Source organism: Cryptomeria japonica, chromosome 5, assembly GCF_030272615.1.
Source record: "Cryptomeria japonica chromosome 5, Sugi_1.0, whole genome shotgun sequence".
Classification (NCBI taxonomy): Eukaryota; Viridiplantae; Streptophyta; class Pinopsida; order Cupressales; family Cupressaceae; genus Cryptomeria; species Cryptomeria japonica.
Window position 1 is genome coordinate 779,924,787 of NC_081409.1, and position 22,695 is coordinate 779,947,481.

Consider the following 22,695-nt stretch of genomic DNA (forward strand, 5'->3'; position numbering starts at 1 on the left):
GGAGTTCCAACCACAGCAAAGAAGTGAAAGAACGATGCACACGTAAGGCCCCTTGGATTACCAACAATCACATCAGCCAACTGAGTCACGTCCACGCATTGAAGGAACCTTGGAGTCGATTGTTTGAACTTCTTGCAATCTTAGCATGCAATCGTACTTTGATCAAGAGAGAGTGAAGTGACCGTTCGACAACTTTATTTTGTGTTAGACGCTGTCCTAAAAAACACGTCAACAGGTTGCTAAGTAAATCATTTGCAAGCCAATACATTTATCACAGGTTAAGCTTGATTGATTGTTGTAGTTGGCATATGAGATATTTCATTGCCTTGAACCTCTGTTGAGCGGCTATATTTTAAGGTTTTAGTCAAATTGGAGGAAGATTGCGGATGAAAGATTTCAAGCAATTAAAAACTTTTTTTGGGTTGGATCTTTATTTGACTAAATCCAAAGTTTGGGCAAAAGAATATGGAGTGGGTAAAGATTGTGACAGTTCTTATTCCTTGAAGACGTTTAAAGACATGATTTCCTTCTAAAATTATCGGGTGTTTATTTCTTGTATCAAACTATTGTGCCCAAACATTTGTGGGTCCGAATCATATTTGGCCGTTCCATTCTATATTGCAACCATTATAAGAAGGCGATCATTTGAGGAACTATCGAGCATAGTAAATTTTTGTGCGGGCATTCTTCATTCACGAATATTGTTTTTTTCTGCTGCATAGTTACGTATGGAATCCTAGAGCCTGTTTTGGACTGAAATTTGAATCAAATCTTTGTTGAGTTCACTCAAAATTCATAGTAGCGTATCAGTTGTAATATTCTCGATTGGTGACGGCAATCATACTACAGATGCTCTGAGTTGTGCCGTGGAGCCAAATTCCTCACTGCGATTACTCATTTGGTCTGTCGCCTCATCAATGCATCTTCCATAAAGGAATCGTTAGAAGTGATTGCAGAGGGAATTGTGACTAATCTGTTGAATGCCAAGCAAGCTTGTTCATATTGGCAGAGAAAAAAAAATAGTAACGAGTTAAGAAGAGTTGCAGGTTCATTACCGCTTCAATTGGTAACAAGTTTCCTCGTTGGTTTGTGTATTGCTAAGTCAGGGCTTTGAAACACCTGAGCTGAAGGACTCCTTTTGCAATGATGGTTTGATGGTTATTTGACTGAAGTCGGGTGGTTAAAAAAATTATTATTTCATGGTGAGAGTTGTAGTAGCAATGCTGAAAGTTTATCATCACAGACAATGTATTTTGGTATTGAAGTCGGCCCTCCTTCATTCTTCATAAATATAGCCTTTAGGAACAATTTGCAAGTCATACCTGGGAATCACAAAGAATCCATTTTCACCGACCAGCAGTATAAGTCACGGCTATTAAGCAAAACACGTGAGGGGTTGTAGTGTGCTGGGCAGCTTGTCAGCAATCTGGGTCCTTCCCTATAGCAGTTCTTAGTTCTGTCATTTAAAAAAAAATTCAATCAACTGGGAATGTTCTGTCTCTGTGCAAACATCAATATATTTCCAGATTTCTTTAAGAGGGGGCTGGGAATGATCTTTGGCGATATTAAGAATAGGACATTGGAAGAGTGAAACCAATAATGGGCATTGTTGAATATTTTCCTAAGTGTTGTATCTGCAATTTCAGATGATAGATGTAATCTTCTCTTGTTCCAAAATTCTCGTTGGTTAGATAGAACTATGCAATTGGTATTATTTACTCAATGAAGGTCAGAATTCATGTACTCTGTTTTCCTTCAGCAATCATGAAAAATTCTGTTCAGTTAGTTTGGTATCTCAGAATTGTAAATGTATGTCTTAGTACTTGTTAGTGCATGGCATCGTCTAGAGAATCCATTAAGTGTGATAGTAATAATGCTTCCACAATTGAGAACAAACCAGAAAATTTACTGTGTGACAACCCATGTTCCTTAGATGAATTTGAAATTAAGCCTTTATCATTGCAAGATTTGAAGGACAGATTTTCAGTCACAGAGAAGAGAGTTATGCAAGTATTAACAAGGGCAGATGAATTTCACAAATACATTGAGGACCTTACTTGGGAAACTCAAATGATGGAGAGACACAAGGGAGTTGCAAGTGGAGTTACTAGTACTCATTTGGGCACAATCAAAGAAGCTTTTGAAAGGATGAAATCAGATTACTTGTAGCTGCTAATGGACAGGGATCTTGCTATCAAATTTGCGGAAGACAAGAAAGTGAGATTGATGATCTTTGTTACCAGCTAAGCATGACCCATTTCTCTCTACACAAAACAGAAAATCATATGCCTAATATGTCTACAACCAAAGAACAAGTAGTTGATACAAGGGAAATGGAGATAAAACAAATAGTAGTAGGGATTGATGATCTCTTAAAGGAAGAATTGGGAGGCAATGATCCTAGCAATTCACACACTAAAGACATCTAAGGAGTTGATGAAAGGATTGAAGAATTCCACAAGGAAATGTTGGCATTATGGATGAATTGATTATTGTTGCATTGATGTTTTGTCATTGATGTCAACACTAGTTGTTATGGTTGATTACCGACAGACAAGTTTTGGTTACCGGTAGAAGATCTAGTGTTACCGGTAGAAGAGACTATCTGTTGGACACTTTCGGCATGTTTGGATCAGTGAAATATGTTTGATTTCATGTGTTATATGCTCTATGAGCATGTTTTGGTCAGTTGGTATTGGTTTGGTAATTGGATACTATCATACACTCTGGTAAACCCTTATCGACACTAGTTTAAGGCTTTACCGACAGAGCTTTCATTGAGGAATCGTGATAGGATGCATAATTGGTGTTGATGCAACTTCTTCATGGATTTTAGGATACTGAAGATGTTCTTTGATCGTGCTTCAACTGCTTGAAGACATTGCTTTGGCGTGGTGGACCCAGAATTGGTCCAGTACCTATCTAGGTTATGGACTGGTATCATGCTAACGTGTACTCTACACGTTATCGAGATGTTTCAAGATGATTTATGGATTTGTTATTATTGTTTTGGTCTTAAGCCGACATGGCATATCATTGTAATATGGAATTATGTAATGATCTTATTGTAATATCTTTTAGGTGGCCGACCTAATTGGTTTAGGCCTTAGGGTTTGTATAAATAAGAGGTATAAGCTCTTTGTAGAGTATCATGGTTATTGGAAAGGTCATGGTCAAAGAATGTAATGTGCGAATATTGTAATATCATTCAAGCAGAGGTGTTGGTCGATCATTGGTGATCGAATTGGATTCAAAAGAGGATTTAGTCCTCCGACATTGAGCTTAATCGGGACTGTAATCAGGCATGGTAGATGCTATTTCTGGCAGTTCACTCTATTGGATTGTTGTCCATTTATCTTGAGATGGTTGTAGCCTCTCTGTAGTCAGTGAGACTCTTTTGTAATGACCAGTACGCTCTAGGCAGTGTGCCTTCTTGCAAGTGCAGGCCCCTCATTGTAACACATACATTCTGTAGAAGTATCATTTGACTGTGGGTAGGTTTCCCATCGTGGTTTTTCCCTTTCCGGGTTTTCCACATACAAATCATGGTGTTATGTGGTATGGTTGCTTTGCATTGATTATCTGGTTAATTGTTAAGTTGTATTGTTTACCAGTATCTGTTCCTACTAGCATCTGTATGTGCTTTACTAGTACTTGATTTTGTTTTAAGGTTGTATTGTGGATTAAAAGTTATAATCTGTTAACAATTGATTCACTCCCCCTCTCAGTTGTTCACCGGATATCCTAATAGGAAACACCTTGCAACGTTGTAACTTCATTTGAAGAAGATGCAATTTATACACTACCACCTTTGTTCACTTGGGATGGACATGTGACAAGTCAAGTTTGGGCGAATTGTGATGAGCCCAATAAAAGTATTGAGGAGTCTAAATTTCTGATTTGGGACATCAAAGGTTTATCTTCGCAATCACATGAATTTGCAGCTTTAACAAAGAGAAAAATTAATGAACAAGGGACTACAAGTGTTGGAACCCATAGTGTGGGTATTGGGCAAAAAAATTACAGTGAAGAGGTGTTTGGAAGGGATGAAGATATGTCACAAAGGTATGGTAGCAATTCTGAATTTTGTAACATTAGTCATACTTCTTTACACCATCATGAGGTAACTACTTTTTCACATGAGGATGTTGATAAGCAGAGTTTTTCTAGTTTTGAAATTTCACTTAATGGTGATCAATCCATGGGTGAAGAAGTTGATTTTCTTGATGAAACTTGTAGTCAATCAGACTTTCATGTGTTATCAGCGTTGGGCAGTGAAGGCGTTTACACCACAATCTTGAGATTGTCATCTATTTCTCTTGATGGGGCAGTGGTATATTTGTTGCTTGGTGACTTCATACTCTTTGATTTCTTTTGAACTAGTGGCTGTCCTAGTTGGAATCATATAGCACTTCCTGATTTTACATTGAATACATCAGCGATTCAGTGGTATGGGAGTATTGATGAATGCTTCTCTTGGATAGAGATGGAGTGTGGGTGGTTTTCCTTTGATTGGCATTGGTTTGGTGACATGTTTGAAATCATTTATGTTGCTGATCAGAGTTATGGCAGCGAGTCTGGGTATTCCTTCATGTTGGTTTATGGGCATGAGACGGTTCATCTTCATCTTGTCCTGTTGTTCAAAATGCGTGGATGCTTACTTCAAGGTGAACGGTTGACAGATTCTTTCATTACTTATAGCGGGTTCTACAGGTTGATATGGGATCCAAGTAGTGATATGTTTGGTGCATTGGCTCTTGCGGACCATGATATGCTGCTACACTGTGGGTTTGCATATGTTTTAGTCAATGTGGTGCAACGGATTTGTAGAAAAGTGTTCTTGAGGATGGTTTGGGTTCCAGGTACTGGTATGCAGATCCATGATTGCTTGAGGACAAGCAATCTTTAAGGAGGGAGGACTGTAATGTCCCCTTTTTGAGATATTAGGAAATCCATTTAAATAATTAAGTTTAAGTTGTCAAAACATAAAACTTTAAAGACAACTTAAATTAATTATTTATTAAAGCTGATTAAAGTGACTTTAATGTCAACATCAAATTAGAAAATAAAGTCACTTTACTATTAAAGGGGAATACCAAGAGATAGGAAGGGGAAATTGAAGAGTCACAGGGTTGTGCTTTAAAAGAACATTGAGAGGCTCATTCGGTTTATGCTTGGATATATGTTTGGAGTTTGTTTCTTGGAGAGTTTCTGGGAAGCTCCAATTTTTTCAGCAGGTTTGAGGATGCAAACCCTCGAGCTTGGAGGCAGTGGATGAAAACCCATTGTTAGTTGGAGTTATCATTCAGGTGGCTCACTTTGTGCTTCAGGTTTTATTTGCTGCTTGACCAATCCGACTGTTAATGTTGTGGTTGGGATTGGTAATTTCTGTTGTTGTTCTACTAAGGATTTTAATGCATTGTTGATTTCTAATTTCAGAACTATAATTTAGTCTGAAAATAAACGAATTTCAGTATAATTTGATGGTGTATTGAAAAATGATTGCATGCAAACTATTGTTTATATTTTCTGTGGATCATTTGATTAAAATCTGGAAAAAATCCTAGGGGGATATTTCATTCCTAATGCTGACAATGAATTTTGCACAAAAGAACCAAATGTAAACCCTCCAATTTATTTTTTATGGATTGCCAGGCAAGATAGGTGGTACGGCTGGCCTAGGAATAGTACGGCTAGCATAGATGTGCTATTTCTTGCTGAAGAAACCTAACCAAGTACTTAGATTTGATCTTACCTGTTAGTCTTGCAATCTGATTCACAAATCTATACAAATTGACCCTCAATTGGCCTGAAATTTGTCTTTTTTGAGTGTTGAAGTAGGAATATTGGCTAGGGTATCGTCCAACCTGCCTAAGCCAAGGGTTTTCGTCCTCAATTTGGGCCTCCAAGCTGCTGTGTCTGCTATGGCAGATTGTTGCAGAGAGAATATGGAGAAAATAATCACCAAAACATCCTTGATAATGATTCCCAAATCCACACTTATGCCATCAACCCCGAATTCGAACCCCTAAAGGCATCAAAAGAAGATTCCAATGGAATCTTTTCTCTCCCCATAAGTTCGATGGGCATGAGGGTCAGCCCATCATTAAAATTTGACCACCCTTTTAAATTACTTTTTACCTAGAAAGATGTGCCAAGGGGAAATTATAAAGTTTTATTAAAACATCTTTTAAGTTAACTTTTTCTATTTTTAGAAAAAGTGAGTTTTATAACTTTTTATTATAAAGTTATATTATTAAGTCCACCAAAGCAAGAAAATGACCAAGTGTGGGTTCCCTTTGGCTAACCAAACATCTCCAAACATTGAACATTCACCTGTGGAGATGGGAGATAGGTGAATTTATGCATCTAGATAGCATCTAGAGAAGCGGGGACATTACAAAATGGTTAAGTAAAAGATAAATGGTTATGTTCTAGTTTGACCTTAGCTAGGATACTAATGGATGTGATTGTTCTATAAGTTGTCTGTGCTTTGTGTAGGGCATGATTGGGATATTTTTTCTTTATGAAAATGGCATTTCTTGCCAAATATGACTTACCTTGTATTCAACAGTACAATGACTGTAGCGTGCCAACTTTGCTTATGGTAGTCATTGTATACTAAATGAGTTGTCCAATATATGAGACACTATAATACTTGATTGTGGCTTTTACTATGAAGATGCAGAGTTTTGCAATAGGGGATATGTATTTTGTAGATTTTACGATTCATCATTGGCCTATTACTTGCTTGGACTTATAGTTTGATGAGGGTTTGGGGACAACACCCCAACGGGATTGAGGGCCAGCTCCCCTTGTGGGGGTTTGGGGGCAGTACCTCTAGTGCGTTTGAGGGGTAGCACCCTTGGCATGTTCCCTCTCATGATACAGGGCAGGGTAGAGGGGCAAAGCCCTTGCCACCAAGCCCAAATGAGGACCTTCAAAATCAGTCAGACCTTCATGGTGCACATTGTTTTCATATTTTTGTGTAAATCCTAGATGGGCATGTCATAAACCAAACAAGAATTGAAAGGTTGTAATATTTTTTTTAATTAACTAAAATGGCGAGTCTACCCTGCTAGATTCACCTAGACTTAGAGAGTCTGGTAAGTGCTTGATAGCCGAGTCTCCCAGACTTGGTGAGGGACACTCGCCTTGGGACTTGCCGAGTCTAGGGGAATCTTGTGACTCCGATCCATCCACATGGTTCTTTTCCTTTCATGTGTGAGTACTTTTGCTACTCAAATTATGCACATAACCTTTCACTATGCGCTCATTGGCAAACCAATTGGGAGTAGATTGCTTGGGTGGAGCCTTGTATATTGGTATTGGACATTGATGAAAATCAGATTAGTATAGCATGTAAAAGTGTAAAACCTTTTGAGCACCTCTTTCAAATTTGACAGTTGTTTTGTTATTTGTGTGGCCAAGCCATGAGTTTGATGCCTATGTGCATGGTAAGGAATCGATCCATGGTAAGTCATGAAAATGGATGAGCATTCATGTGCTTTGAAGGTAGATGTGATTTTTCATAGGAGTGTGATTATTGAGGTGGGTATTAGGAACTGTGTTAATGTGATGATGGGGGTTGGTGTGGTTGGGGGAAGGCTAGGTGCCAATGTTGTAGTGTGTTCGGTTTAGGAGAGTGTGTAGAGTGTTAGTAGTGATTATAATTTTTTTGGTAGTTGAGGGGAAATAGAGGCCCAATGGCTTGGACATCTGTATGGAGCTTAATCCTTAGTGGCATCTAAGTCAACAAGGCTCATTCTCCCTATAGCCCTTTGGGTGAGCAAACGATTGCCCTACACTGCTCACACATATTAGTTGAGAGTTGAACTTGGTTTAGTTGGCACATTGCATACTTAGAGCAGGCCAAACCAACTAAGCTGGCCCTCAGGGGCATAGGGATTATAAATATTATCATGAATATAAGGGAAAAAATAAAATGGTTCAAGTCATTTACTTCTAAACAATCCCAATGAGATCATAGATAAGATGTTTTCTTTGTTAGTGGAGATGTGTTGATGGGAATAAAGAGGAAGAAAGGTGATCTTAGAAAATAAAGTTGTACAATGTAAATTTTTTTAGAAGGCATTTGAACATTGAAGGTTTAAGTTCAAGAGGGTTGCATAAATGAAATATGTTCAAGGGAATGCATAGAGAGATGGTTTTGGGTGAGAAAACTGGGGTGGATAAGAGATGAGGACGTGGGTGGGAACATAGCCACAGATATGAATTATTTCTCCTTGTGATACTCATCTTGATATCTAGGTTCAGCAAATGGTAAGGCTAACTCCAATATGAGTTTGGGTTTAGTTGACCATGGTTGGCATCTGCAGCAGTGGTGGGTTTCTCTAAGGCTGCCATTGTTCTTATCTGAGATGGGAGATCTATGTTGCCTTTGAAGACATGAAGCTTGCCTCTTTGGCCTTGGGTCATAACTTGCTTAGCTAGAAAATCAGCAACTGTGTTGTGGTAACATTTTTCATAATGGATTTTAACATCTCGTAGAAAGTCAAGTTGCTTACTTATTTGGTTAATGACTAGACCCATCTTGCAATTTCAAAACCCTACGTGATTGTTGCACGTTCCATTAGAATTCCTCTCAAATCAGGCATTGATGATGATATTTAGGGTAACTCTGGAGCTCCCTTCTGTGTTCAATATGTAGTACCTCATTTTTGATGGCCAGTTTGATGACCCTGGATAAGGCTAAAAGCTCTGCAAAGTTGGTAGTCTGAACACCAATACTTTGTGTTAGCTGATGAGAAGCTCTCCTCATTGGTCCCAGATTATCCTGCTTATCCCTGCTCTACTTTGGTTGTTTTTGGCAAGCCTGTTGTAGTTCAATTTAAAATATTCCTGTGGTGGTAGTGATCATGTTTGCTTTTGCACAAATATAAAAAAATTGCATCTGTAGTGGGAAAAAATATTCCATGTCTGAGTTAGTTAAGTTATACCAGCCTTGTGCAAGAGCTTTATATGTTAGATCTGTGTAATAAACCTGGGCCTTTATTCTTTTAGACAGCATTAATTGATCATTTGAGTTTTGAAGTACTCTAATATTTCTTTCTCTCCATAAATTTCAAAAGTAAAACCAAGAATTAGTTTGTGCAGGCACTATGTGATGTACATTTTTAATTTTTCTTGAACCTTTTGGTAGAACTTTAGCTAGGGGAGCATTCATCAGAATGACAGTGTCAAAGAATCTTGCCATTTCCTTCCATATTCCTCTGGCATAAGTGTAATGGTGGAATAAGTATTCTATGTTTTTTGTGTCTTGCTGGCAGTTTGACCATGTTAGATTTATCTGCCCCTTTTTTTGAAGATTGTCTGTTTTGAGAATCTTCTTGTGTAGAATCAGCTAACTGAAGGCTTTGATTTTACCCAGGACTCTGGTTTCATAACCTTTGCCACTTCTTGATACATTTCTAGTTTTAATGCTAAGTGCTATACTTGCTGTTGCAATACTGCAGTCACTATTTTGTGTGTGCTTCCAAACAAGCTAATGATTGATTGGGGAAAAGGCAATTTTCCTCATATTCAATTCTTAACTGGCTGATCAGTTGGGTTTTGATGGGATTGAGATATAGCTTTTCTGCATTTCAACGTTGTGTTGAATCATATTGCTGTTTCTGTTGCACACTTCCATAGGTTCCTGTCCTTTGTCTTTGGAATTCCTTTTATATTTTTTAAGTGTTGAGAGTTGTGGGAGTTTGTTGACTGTTCCAACTAGCTTCTAGAGCAATATCCTTTCTCTGTTTTCCATCTTCCTTGTGGTATTTAGTGAAAAGGGCTGTACCTTCTCTGAGATATCTATTTATCCTTGATAGTCAAGGCTTCCATGGTCCTACGAGGATATCTTTGTATGGTTGGATCAAATATTTTCTTCTGATTTCCTCACATCAAAGGCTTGTGGGAAATAGCTACAGTTTCTAGGTCCGGTTTGTTGAAAAGTTGTAAGGCCCCCTCTACTTGGCCATTAAATAAACTATAATTAATCTGAAATATGCTATACTTATCTTTTACTATGAGTATTATCATGTAACTAACATTTTCACTTGAACATGTAATGTAAGTGCATTATTGAAATATAAACTATACATCACATATGCTCAAAAGAATTACATTCACATGTATAAAATATATAATAAATCAACCAATATATTCATTCAACTTGATTGAAGGAGCATAACTACAGACGAGATTTGTCACAAGACATCATCCATGGATTCACACATCACAAAATATATTTTGGTGCACACATGATGAAACACAGTAGCTTAATGAGTTTTATCCCATGTCATAACTGTAAATCTATCTTTTAATCACATACATTCCTATGTAAACATGCCTAAGCATACAATTGTAAGTCTCTGGTACACTCATGCTAACAACAATGGTGCTATCTCAACCTTAACTACTAGTGGGTTAGGACCACCGATTCCCCCTAGAATCCTCCTTTACTTCTGTAGGCCAGGACCACAGAGTCCCTGTAGAATCCTCCTTGACTACTGTAGGTCAGGGACACAATAGAGACTTGCAAACTAGGCTTTACATGCCTCAGATGCTCACTTAAGAGCCATAATATATTTTAAAGCTATTGCTAAGTAAAGTGTGTGAGAAATGGATTATGCTGAGGTTGGAGCTCTTTAGGATAGTATAATTGTACATTTCTTTTGTCAGTTTTGAATTCTGTACGAAGAAAAATGTGAAAAAAATGCTCCGTAGGATTGATTGAGTACTAGGTCATGTCTTGTTTTATCAATTTTAGTCCCACAAAATTAAGAATTTCAATGTTGGCCATCACACCCAAAACCTAAACACTTTAAAAAAAATTACAAATAGATATCCAAGTCTCGTTCCAACTCACTCCAAAGTTTCAAGAACAAAGTTGAAAGTTTCAACATCAAGTTGTAAGAGAAAAAAATTTTGCAAGTGAAGGCATTAGGATTGAGGAAGAGCAAGAGGAAGGTTGATGTCAATCCATCGTTGGATCAATGATTCAAAGCATCATCCAAGCCTCAAGGTAGGCTTCCTTCATGACTTTTGTTTTTATTTTTATTTTTCAGGAGTAACTAATTAGTCATTATTAATTTTAGTTGTCAAATTTAGTGATTAACGTAGAGGTTTACAATGTGAATTTACATTCTTGCAAATTTCAATTTAAAATTCATCATTTAAATTTACAAATGAATAATGATTCAATTTTAAATTTTTTAAATTTATAAGAGCAAAATTTTATTGTTAGATATTTAAATTTTTGTCAAGTTAGGATTCTAGTTTTTTTGTATCCTCAACAATTGCTTGATTTGGATACTAACAATATTATTGGAATTTTTTTTTTTGAATGGGTGGGAGTGAAAGTAGGAGCAAGTGCGAGCATGGTCTATGAGCTGAAGAGGGCAAGCTATGTTTGTGGACAAGATCTTGAATGAGGACGATTTGGACGAGGATGATGACTTTTGGGATGTAGGCTTTGGAGGAGTTTTGGAGTGTCAACTTGGATGATGAGGAGCTTCTTCTTCACATTCTATTGGAGGCGAGACTGCTAATGCTTCTGCTATTCCTACATCGATTGTTTGTGGGGAGACTTTTTCAGGATTCGATTTGGGCTTGCGAATGTGCTTCCTTTCCCAAACTCCAGCTAAACATGGTGTCCTTGGTTCCATGTGTGCTCGAGACCTTAATCTTGCTTGACTGTTTTGTGAGGATGCTCTGCATGAGGAGTGTGAGGTGTGGGTTTTGACATCGTTGGGGTGCCTTCTTTTGATGAATTCCCCAATTCCTCCCTTGATATGTTTCTGTCTCTTAAATGGGTTATCATGCTAGCTGAGGTTCCTTCCCTTGAACTTGCAATTGTCTATGGTTGTTGTGCCTGTTCCTCCTTGGTGTGATGTTGGTCTTGGAGATTTTGGTGTTTCCCACATTGGTGTTCCTATTGTTGGTCGGAATGAGGAGACTTTTGAGTTCTCTTTTTTTCTAGTGATGGACTGGGTTTGGGGTCCCCCTTGCAAGCAGCTATCTCTGTTTCTCAGGCTAGGTTTGATTTTGGATATTTAGTTGTGTTGGAGCCTCATACTTTGTGTGCGGTCTTTCCTTTAGCTAGATATTTTGAAGTTGTTGTTCATGTCTTGACCTTTGGTGTGCTTAGGTTTCCTTATCCCAAGTCTTCTTTGCAGAACAATGATGTTGGGGATGATACCTTTGTTGAGATGTCTCATGCTTCTTATTCTTTTTCTCTTAGTATTTGTAATGTGTGGGTGGATGGAGCTACCGTAGGTTTGCAATCTGCACACATATGGGAGTTTTTTCAGATATAGACTAAACATTGACATTATTTGTAGTTGGGCATTTGGTTGTTGGATGGCTCAAGGTCTTAGAATTGTGGCTATTGTGAATGGACATCTGCTATTCTCCTTTCATTCCATGTAGGATTGCATTGTGTTTGTCAAGAAGGGCCCTAGTTTCTTGGCAAGGCATTTTTTCATTTATAAAGTTGGTTTGCTGGTGTTGATGTTGCCAAGGTTAATACACTTCCTATTTGGGTTTGCCTCCCAAAGAATTCCGGGATTAAAGTATTTTTCGGGGAATTGCTGATGCTATTGGTCAGTATATTACCATTGACAATGTTACTAATCTAGAACCAGTTTTCTTTTTGCTAGATTGTGTGTCATGGTTGAGTCTAGTTCGGAGTTGCCAAAAAGTGTGAAATTGTGCTCTAAGCCTGGGGTTCGGGAGTAGGAGCTGCATTATGAGACCTCTCGACTGTACCACCTCTATAGTGTTGGACACTTCTTTGTGCTTTGCCAAGATGGTCGTGATATTGTGCATCGCAATGTGGTCACTTTTGATATGGGGTGTCCTTAGCCTCATTTTAATAGGTTGGTGTCAGATACTAATAGTGCGTGATCACACTGGCAAAGGTTCTTGATTTACTCATTTAAGGAACACATTGTTTTTGAGAGCCCTTCTTTTGAGAACCACACTGATGATGATAAAGACTCCTGATGCAAGATTAAAAGGAAACTTGATGATGTGCTTGGAAATCCTTCAACTAAGTTTTATCCTATGAAGAATGCAAGGACTTTCCACTCCCGTCTTGCCCCTCGTTTGAGGCCTCTGTTGAAGTTTGGTTTCAAACCGCCTTGATTGTTTTGGTTTTGTTGCTGGTTTTGTGTTCTTTCCAAAACCAATTTCCAATTCGATGCTCCTGTCAAATCCATTGGCTGGCCTTTGCTTTCCCCTTGGTCATTTTTGGTTTTTGTCTCTCTTCTCATTATGTATGTTTTGTTCGCCTCTTTGGCTGGTATGTTTTTGGGTTCGGGCCCTTCCCATGTATTCAAGTTCATAGCTTCAGATAATAGTGCTTAACTTAATCAAAACTTTTGTGTATCCTTTGCTTTTGTGCTTCATGTGACTCGAAGGAAAAAAAGCAAAAGTGAAATCTTTTTTTGACAAAGGTTAAGGACAAGGATTCCTATTTGTATATCCTTTGCTTCTGTGCCTCATGTATTTTTGTATTTCCTCGGGTATTGATAAAAGTACATAAGATTTATTCTTTTTTTTCTTCTGTCCTGAGGCGTGAAGGTGTTTTGCAAAAAGAATTTTGAGCTGCTATATCTCTTTAATGATAAAAAACGAAAACTTGGAAAAGTGTTGTTTGCGTAATGAAAGTTTGTCTCTTTCAAGCCCCTAGCTGTTACTGGGAAACCATGAATTTTCCTGTTATTTTAGCTCTATCCAATTAACAAGTCATGTTTTCCTTCATGATTATAAATAAGTAGGGGCTTCAGGGATTACCCTGCCTGAGGCCTCTGAATAGAGTAGGCAATAAGTATTGTTTAGGTGGCTATTAAGTTTAGGGTAAAGCATTGTTCAACCTTCAAATGTGAATAGAAGTACGATAAAATGAAATGAGAGGAAAGCAGAGATCTCAGTTGAACAAATAAGTGCCATTTCCAAGGTTCCAGGCATTGTATTCAGATCAACTGTCTAATTGATCTTGGAATAGGCCAGAGAGTTCCAAGACCTTAATACTGATGAATATGTGTATGTTTTTTGAAAGCTAGATGCAAGAAACAAGCTATCACTTCCTCTTAACATCGACAGCCCTTGGGCATGCATCTTCGGCGATGCTTTCTTTTGCTTAATCTTATTTAAATATAAAAGAAATGTTTTGATTTCAAATGTTCAAGGCTAGAGCTTAAAAACATTTGCATCATGTTTATTCTGAATTTTATTTATCAGGAGTGACAAGTATATAATATTGTATCTACTAATCTGGACATTGTGGGCTGATTATTTCAATTCTTTCCTTGGCAGTCTAAATCAATTACATTCTTGGTGGTACTCATTCTTTCATTAGTGATGGGCATTGTCCTCAATTTTACCATGTTTTTGTGTACAGCAGTTAACTCTGCTCTAACCACAACAATTGTTGGAGTACTAAAAGGAGTCGGCTCAACAGTATGTGACTATCATAAGATTCTTTCGATTCTAGCCCTTAGATTAAAGATCATTTTTTTGTTTGTTTCATAAATTTACACATAGATTACAGTTTATACGTAATCTTATCTAGACAGCAGAATCAAGCGCACGCTTATATTCATAAATAGAGTCATTGCAATTGTATTTTTGAAAAATTTGATATTAATCAGTTGATATTAACAATTTGCAGACTCTGGGTTTTATTTTATTGGGGGGTGTTGAAGTGCATGCTTTGAATGTTACTGGACTCGTCATCAATACGATGGGTGGTATCTGGTATTCATTGGCAAAATATTGGCAAAAGAAAAACAAGTCTGGGCAGGTAACTGCAGCTCAGCCACTGTTGGCAAGGTGGAACCCTCCACCAAAAGGAATTGATGCTAAAATTTGAACTCAAATATGACTAGATAAGGCATCAACATTAAGATAAAACAGATACCCTTATTGATTCAGGGATGTCTATCATTCAAGGTTAATTAATAGAATTCTTTTCGGTGATATTTTCTTCCCCGTTCAGTTTATTTTATGAAATCTGCCTAAATATTTTTCCATATATTTCTATTTGATGTTTTTTCTCCCTCTCAAATGACCGCATCATTTTTCTTTTTGGTATATTTCTCTAGGTTATTTTTTGACTTGTCTGATCGGCAAATGGAATTCTTATTTGAAGTTTTCCGGGTCTATTTTTACTGAGAAAAGTGCAATCATTGGCGTTTTTAGTATCTAAAATTGTACAACTGGATGCATTATTAGTTAGCAGAAATAGGTCAGTCTTTAGTATAAATGCATTCACAGAATACAATATTGATTTTCCAGAAGAACTTTAAATAGAAAATAAGTGCATTTATAATTTATCTAATATGTAAAAAAGGGGCAATCTACATTTTAGTTCTTAAAGCACTTCTGATTTCCTTTTTAACAGAATTGTTTCAGCCCCGCTTAGAGAGCAACTAAAAGTAAAGTGATGCGATCAATACATCTTTTGTCCATTATCGTCTTACCCATTCCTTGTTTCTTTTCATTTTGATGAGTGTGCCTTAGGCCACCAGCTCACGAGGTTGAGTAGAGTCAAAAAAAATGAAGCAAAGATATCGTAGAATATAACTGTAAGATACTTTTAGAAAGGAAAGTAAAACAAATGTTTTGTTATTTTACTTTGGTATACGATCACGGAATCCTTTTTGAAACCGATGCTTCTTCTATAAATACAATCCTAATTTAACTAGGAGCATAAATGGTTTTTAGCTACATGATTGGTAGGTAGAAAGCTTAGTAGTTTTTGCTTTCTGATTAAAAGCTTTAAGCATACTGTTTGTATGTAGAATGCTTACAATTCTCAATCCCTATTGACCACTTCTTGGTAATTTGTGGTAAAATACTTTTAAGTTTGCTTCTTTCTTAGAAACATATCCTGCAGTACTGTGTTGAAACAAAATGTCTATTCAATTTTTAGAATCATCAAATATTTATTATAATGTGTAAAAGATAATGATGTCTTGGTGTATTATAAGAATTGGATAGTGGTTTTCTAAATTCTTAAGGTTCCAAATCTCATAGTCAATTCTTTCTTTAGCCAGTGAGAGTCTTTCTTCCTTTTTAATTGAGAGGGTCTTTCTTTTGTTGGGTCAATTTTTTAGATGGGTCAGAGCATATTTGTAGGGAATACTGGATTTAAGCATTTCTTACTGTATAATACTAGCATATTGATATTTTAAATTTTATTTATGTAAAATATGTTCAGAAATATTAAATTTCAAAATATTTAACATTCATAAATTTGAACAAATCACCAGATTTACTATTAAAAACAATGAAAAAGAGAATAAATAAAGAATATGATAAAATCAAGTCCAATATTCAAATCAAGTCCAATATTCAATCTTAGAGCTGACAATTAAAACAAATATATCTTTATCAAAATTACAATTTACAAAGAAATCTAAAGATATATTTACTTCATGATAGTAATATAACATTGAGAAAATATTATATTAAATTCCAATTAAATTTTTAACTAGGAATGGGGACCCACCTTTATTGTCGTGATAACAATTTGAAGATGCTTTTGACTTTCAAAGAAGATGCAAAGCTCTTGAACTAACATTGAGCCTTCTAATGCTCATGATTATGCTGTTATTTCATCTATCTTAAACTCCAATTGAAATTTTTCATTAGAAATGGGGACCACCTTTATTGTTGAGACAACAATTTGGAGGTGATTTTGACTTTCAAGGTCTTAAGATGTAAAGCTCTTGAACTAACATTGAGCCTTCTACCAATGCTCATGATTTTGCTGTCATTTCATCTTCTCTCCATGAACTTGAATATTGTTTTCTCTTTAAAAATAAAGAGACATAAAACTTGGCGAAGAATAATTCAAAATGTGCTAAATGACAAATGCCCCGACATTGTAAATGTATACAAATCGATGTCAATATTTAGGAGTCTTTTAATTGTAGAGCCTCTCCATTATTAATGAGCATATAGAAAACTTTAAATTATAGTAGTAGTAAACATCCTTCACCATTGAGATTTTCAGACTTTCATAGGTTTAATGGGCATTTAATTTTTTTATTACAGTAAAGTTTTTCTGGTTAGAGATAAATAATTTCTTTATAGTAAAATGTTTAATTAAATGAAAAATATATAAATATATGCAGTTTATTAAATATATATTGTTCATAGGTTATAAATTAGTGAAATAAAATTTATTGTAAAGTAATAGATAAAATCAAAAGAAAAAATTATATATTGCAATTGAAATTATATCTATTTTGAAATCTATTAGTATTAAGTTTTATCATAATAGAAAATTTAAAAATGGTATCACAGTGGATCTCAACACTAATGTACTTTAGAGGTTGTATTGGAATCAAAATACAATTCTTGATAGAATGTGGAAGTTTCCATTGTGAAGGGTAAGTGGCTCAATGTTGAGAAATTTCACTAGCCACAAGTAGGTTCTAAGTTTGAATGCTAGTCAAACCAATATTCTCACTAATGTACCTATAATTCTTTGTAGAAACAAATACAATCCTCACCACAAGTAGAAAAATATTTAAAGTTAATCTATGTAAAAATGGCTAAAATGACTTAATTAATTTTTGTACATAACATTATACATACCTCCAAGTTCTTAAGAATAAATCAACACCTTTACAACATTCAATGATCTGAGCTCCTTTAGTGAATGTAGTTCATTACATATTTAGGAAGGAAGCAAACTCCATCAATTACCACCATTTGGTAGGGATGAAAGTATAAAATCGCTAGAATATTTGACCATTAAAGAGAGAACATCTTGTGCACAAAACCTCTCTACATAGTCAATTATTTTTGTTTCATGATTGATATAGTAACATGAGATTGTTTGATAAAAGGAAAATCCCCCCCAAAATAATATTTTAATCATGTGATTATAAATTGAAAACAAAAATAAAATAATCTCAATTAATATTTGAAGTTGAGAATAAAATTAGTACAATATTAAACAACAGTAAAGATGAGAATAGAGTCCCCACTCAAGGAGTACCTAAGGTTAATCTTAGCTCGATTTTTTGATCACAAGTAACATGGTTTCCTCCAAAGGTCAATTAGATTAAATTAAATTCAACAATGCCTCTAGAGGTAACTTGGGCAACAATGGTGCTGGATATATTTTTAGAAATTGCAAAGGCAAAGTTTTGAGTAAATTAAGCACACCCCTTTCTCCATGCACAAACAATAAAAGCAAATTACAAGTGGCCCTCCTTGGTCTCCAAGAAGTAATGAGACTTAGATTAAAAAAAATTTTTATTGAAGGGAACTCTCTAATAGGGGAGAGGGACTGGTAGTGTGCGGGCTAACTTTGTCATCATGTAGCTACTACACAAAATATTGCGAGACCTCCGTTTTATTTTAGGAACATACAATGGACTCTTATCTACCTATAACTAAGTTTTTGAGGTATGACTCATCACATAACTCATTGAAAGAACACATCTTTTGCAAAGTGGCCCACAAATAATTTACTAAAGATTCGACCAAAACTTAATCTACAAATCCCCAATACTTGAACACTAAAATACCAATTGTTATAAAAATATGTCCATATTTTTCTTCTAAGCATAACTTATTGAACGACACAATGATCCTAATATTATTTAATAACACTTATTTTTTTTATATCTTATCTTTATATTTAACTAGGAAGATATAATAATTGAACACTTGTAACAAAATTTATGTTCATAAAATAATTTTTTTTAATTTATAAAAAGGACTTGTATATAACCTAATTACACCTAAACTTAATTCAATATTATTCTATATTTTTTACTTCATTTTTAAAAATTGTTTTACCTCTCCTTTAAAATATATGCACCTAACCTAATTTATTACATACTAGAACTTAATTTACTAATAATTAATCCTAAAGTAGAACTTCACTCTACAACCTAAAGTTTCGAGTGATAATCCTAAAATTCTATGTCTTATAATCTAAAATAATATGTGGTGGCCCTAATGTTGGACACATTTACATCGAACATTCCCCACTTTTAACCCTATCATGTTTCTAGATGTATCTATTATCTTCTCACACATGTAGTGCAATTCATTTGACACTGGTTAGGGTTTGCTCCATCAACTACCCACCTAGACTCTCCTCTCTAGTACATTTTAATGTTATAAGTGTAGACACTTAAAAATGTCATGTTACTAACATCGTTAATTGTTCTTCTCTATTAATTAAATAATTCTTTAATTACTTAATTAATCTAATTTTATTCCTCTAAATTAATAATCATCATTTTCACCACAAACTAACTATTCAATTTTCATGCAAATCATTTATTCAATTAAGATTTCCTCACTAAAATTAATTAAATAATTTTATTATTTAATTAATTACGATTGATTTACCTTAATTAAATGATGTTTATTATTTAATTAAGTTCAATTTCTATTTTTTACTAATTAAGTTTTTTTAAACTATTCAACTAAATAATTATGTCCCTACATTACACAATTTTTTAAATTTATTTAATCTAAAAATTCAAATTTCCTTAAATCTAAATTTCTTCTAATTTCAAATTAATTTCATTTCTAATAAATTTGCTTGTCATTTAACATTTTCAAAAAACAAATTCAAATTAAATTGAATTTTATGCCAAATTTCCTACAATACATGCCTAAATTTTAACTGCCACTGACTTTGAGTCTGACTATCAATCAACTTTTTCTAACAAATCAATCAAATCAGTTAACTAATCAGTCAATCCACTTAACTCTCAATCACCTTTCTCTAATTGATCAATCAATTCAGCTAACAAGTCAATCAAAATTCAATTATGTTCAACTGATCAATCAAGCTAGTTATCTCTCAATCAATTCAATCATGCAGCTAGTTCACATTATAATAATCTCCAATCAATTTTGTCTCAATCAATTTCAACCGTTGATCGAATAAGTCTTCAAACAAATCTTGACCGTTTGAGTCCTCCTTCCAAACACTATAAATTCAACATCAATTCCTCATTTTCAAGAACCACGATCTTGGAATTCTTGTTGTCATATTGCATGTTAACAACACGACCTTGAGATCCAACACTCCACAAGAATGAGAAGGACAATGAGAGCGACTTGCTTGAATTCAACAGTGGGATTCTAATGCTCTTTTGATTTATTTTTCTTGTTGATTTTGATAGGCATACTCTCATTGATATTATGTAGGAATAACATTAATTAGATTGAGCTTTTCGTGGTTTCTCGTTATTTCTAATTAGCACTAATTTCAATGAATTTCCCTCGTTAAACAAATGGTGAACTTGATGTGAGCAGATCAATTTAATGCTTGTTCTTGTGAAATTCCATGAACTTGATCTTGTGGCTTGAGGGCTTCTTTGAGGGTGACATTAGAGATCAATTAATTTTTTAGTACGAGCCTCCAATTGCAAAAGTAACCAGTTCTTATACTATGCAGGTGAATTCTCTATTTACTCATTTGTTAGGTATACTTGTGCTTTTGCTTTCTATTTATTTAATAAATTTTATTTTTTTGTCTTAAAAAAAATCTGGCCATTTTAGCAGGTTTCTAATTTTGGCAAGTTTCCATTTTTAGCAAGTTTTCATTTTTAGTAGGTTTCCATTTTTAGCAAGTTTCTAATTTTTGCATGTTTTTGTTTCTAGTAAGTTACCATTTTTAGCAGGTTTCTAATTTTGGAAGGTTTTCCTTTTTAACAGGTTTCTATTTTTAACAGGTTTCCATTTTTAGCAAGTTTCTAATTTTGGAAAGTTTTTATTTTTTTTAGTAAATTTCTAATTTTGTCAGGTTTCTAATTTTGGCAGCTTTGGTTTTTAGGAAGTTTCTAAAAGATAAAACTTTATGATTTTGTTTTTGACTGTATTTTTGATTTCTGTTGTTGCCCTTGTTACTATTTTTTTGTTTTTAGCATGTGGCAAGCAAAGTTTTGAGGAGGAGAGCACATGATTGGTCAAAGATTAAAAACAAATAAAACTACAAATCTAGTGCTTGTGTAGGGGTAGTGAAGGAGAGTGTATTTTTTTAAGATTAGCTCACACTTCAATTGGTGCAATAAAATTAACCATTGTTTGTTGTGTTTGGGACATTGCTCGTTCTTTTTTGTTTACCCCATTAGAGGGCCTGCCTCCCAAAGCATTTATGCAAGTGAGAGGGAACGACCTAAGCGGTACTTTAATCCGGTTTGCTATATAAAAAAGGGTGCGACAAAAGCCATAGCTCATCGATATTAGCTCCCGTCGTTCTTGTCAATCTGAAAGGGATTTCATGTCTTGAGTATAGTTCCCTTAGCACATGCAGAGTGCTGGTGACCCCAGATCTTGACTTAACACCTTTTTTGTTAGAGGCCAAAAACCCTACATCTAGTGGTTTAGGAAGTGCAGATTGTACCCCGTTGATACCCCTCATGTACCCTTCAAAGTGAGACAAGAATTCCTCGATTACAAGATGTCTGGATCTTTGGGGCAAGAGATTTGGTGTCCACAAGCCATGGAGGGGAGCCAATGTCACCAATATCTTTAGTTGTCCACTTTGTTTGCGGTATTCTATCACAGGGACTGCATTGGACAGTTTCCTTTGTATTCTGAGTAGGCCACATGCTTGTTTTTAAAGTGTGTGAAAATATTTGATGTGCCAAATTCGTAAAGTCGGTCTAAATTCGGGCCAACCTAGGCCCTTTAATGCACAACTTTGATTTTCAAAGTTTTCTAAAGTCCAAGGCTATATTGTTTGTATTGTTTTTTGAGTGTTTGATTATCATAACTTGACCAAAAATACCCTAAAACATATCAAACATTCTTAAAAAATTCCCCCACAAATAAACACAAAGTTCCATATTTGACCAGTTGCCCTTTTGTAATTGTCTAATCCCCATTTTTCGTTCATCCAGTTGCCATTTTGTAATCATCCAATTCTCATTTCATATATTTGTCCAAAACTCATTTTGTATTTGCATAGATTCACATTTCACGTTTGTCCAAAATCTGTGTAACATCCATCCAGTCTTAATGTTAAAATTAGTGCCTTATAGGGTCAATCAAAAACTGTCAACTAAGATCTGAATCACTTCAAAATTTGTGATCAATTAAGCTCTTAGAGTCTATAGGTGCATCTAGTTCCTCTTTTTAGAATCATCTTAAATCCCAAATAATCTAAAAAACATAGGTGCATTTTAGTTGCATTATTGTCCAAAATCACAACAAACAAAACAATCTGTCAAAACCAACTATTAAGGTCACATCCAACAATGTCATCCTCTTGATCTTAAACATCCCAGATCTTAGTCCAAAACCAATCGAACAAACATCATGGAATGACGTTATGCATTTCGTAGGGAAGGTGAAGAATTTATACCTTCCATCCCTATTCCATCACCACCCAGGTAGAAATCCTAGCACACCAGGTCTACAAATTACAACAACAAATGATAGACATTCAAAATAGTAGAGCCAAAACCTCCTCATTTTTATTACTTCAATCCCAACCACACGACTTACAATTCACAAATCCATTCTACCAACAACACTACATACTAAAGCTCGTCTCACAAACAAACATGACAAATCAACTTCAACCAATAACAACCAAGTCCCAAGTCAAAACCCATGCAATCAAGGCCATAACAAAAAACAAATTCATTACAACCAAAACTAAAATCAAAACCCAACCATGTCAAAGCCTTAAAA

The 22,695-nt window shown here is 35.2% G+C and overlaps 1 protein-coding gene across 1 annotated transcript in view; it reads left to right on the forward strand.

Annotated features, from left to right (window-relative positions):
• The window catches only part of LOC131062471 (UDP-galactose/UDP-glucose transporter 7), a 58,840-nt gene extending 43,850 nt beyond the window's left edge, over positions 1 to 14,990 (forward strand). The window contains exons 6-7 of the mRNA XM_057996132.2: positions 14,326 to 14,469; positions 14,681 to 14,990. Of these exons, the coding sequence (XP_057852115.1) occupies positions 14,326 to 14,469; positions 14,681 to 14,881 (345 nt within the window). The 3' untranslated portion in view covers positions 14,882 to 14,990. The remainder of the gene's footprint in view (positions 1 to 14,325; positions 14,470 to 14,680) is intronic.
• Positions 14,991 to 22,695: the final 7,705 nt, after the last annotated feature.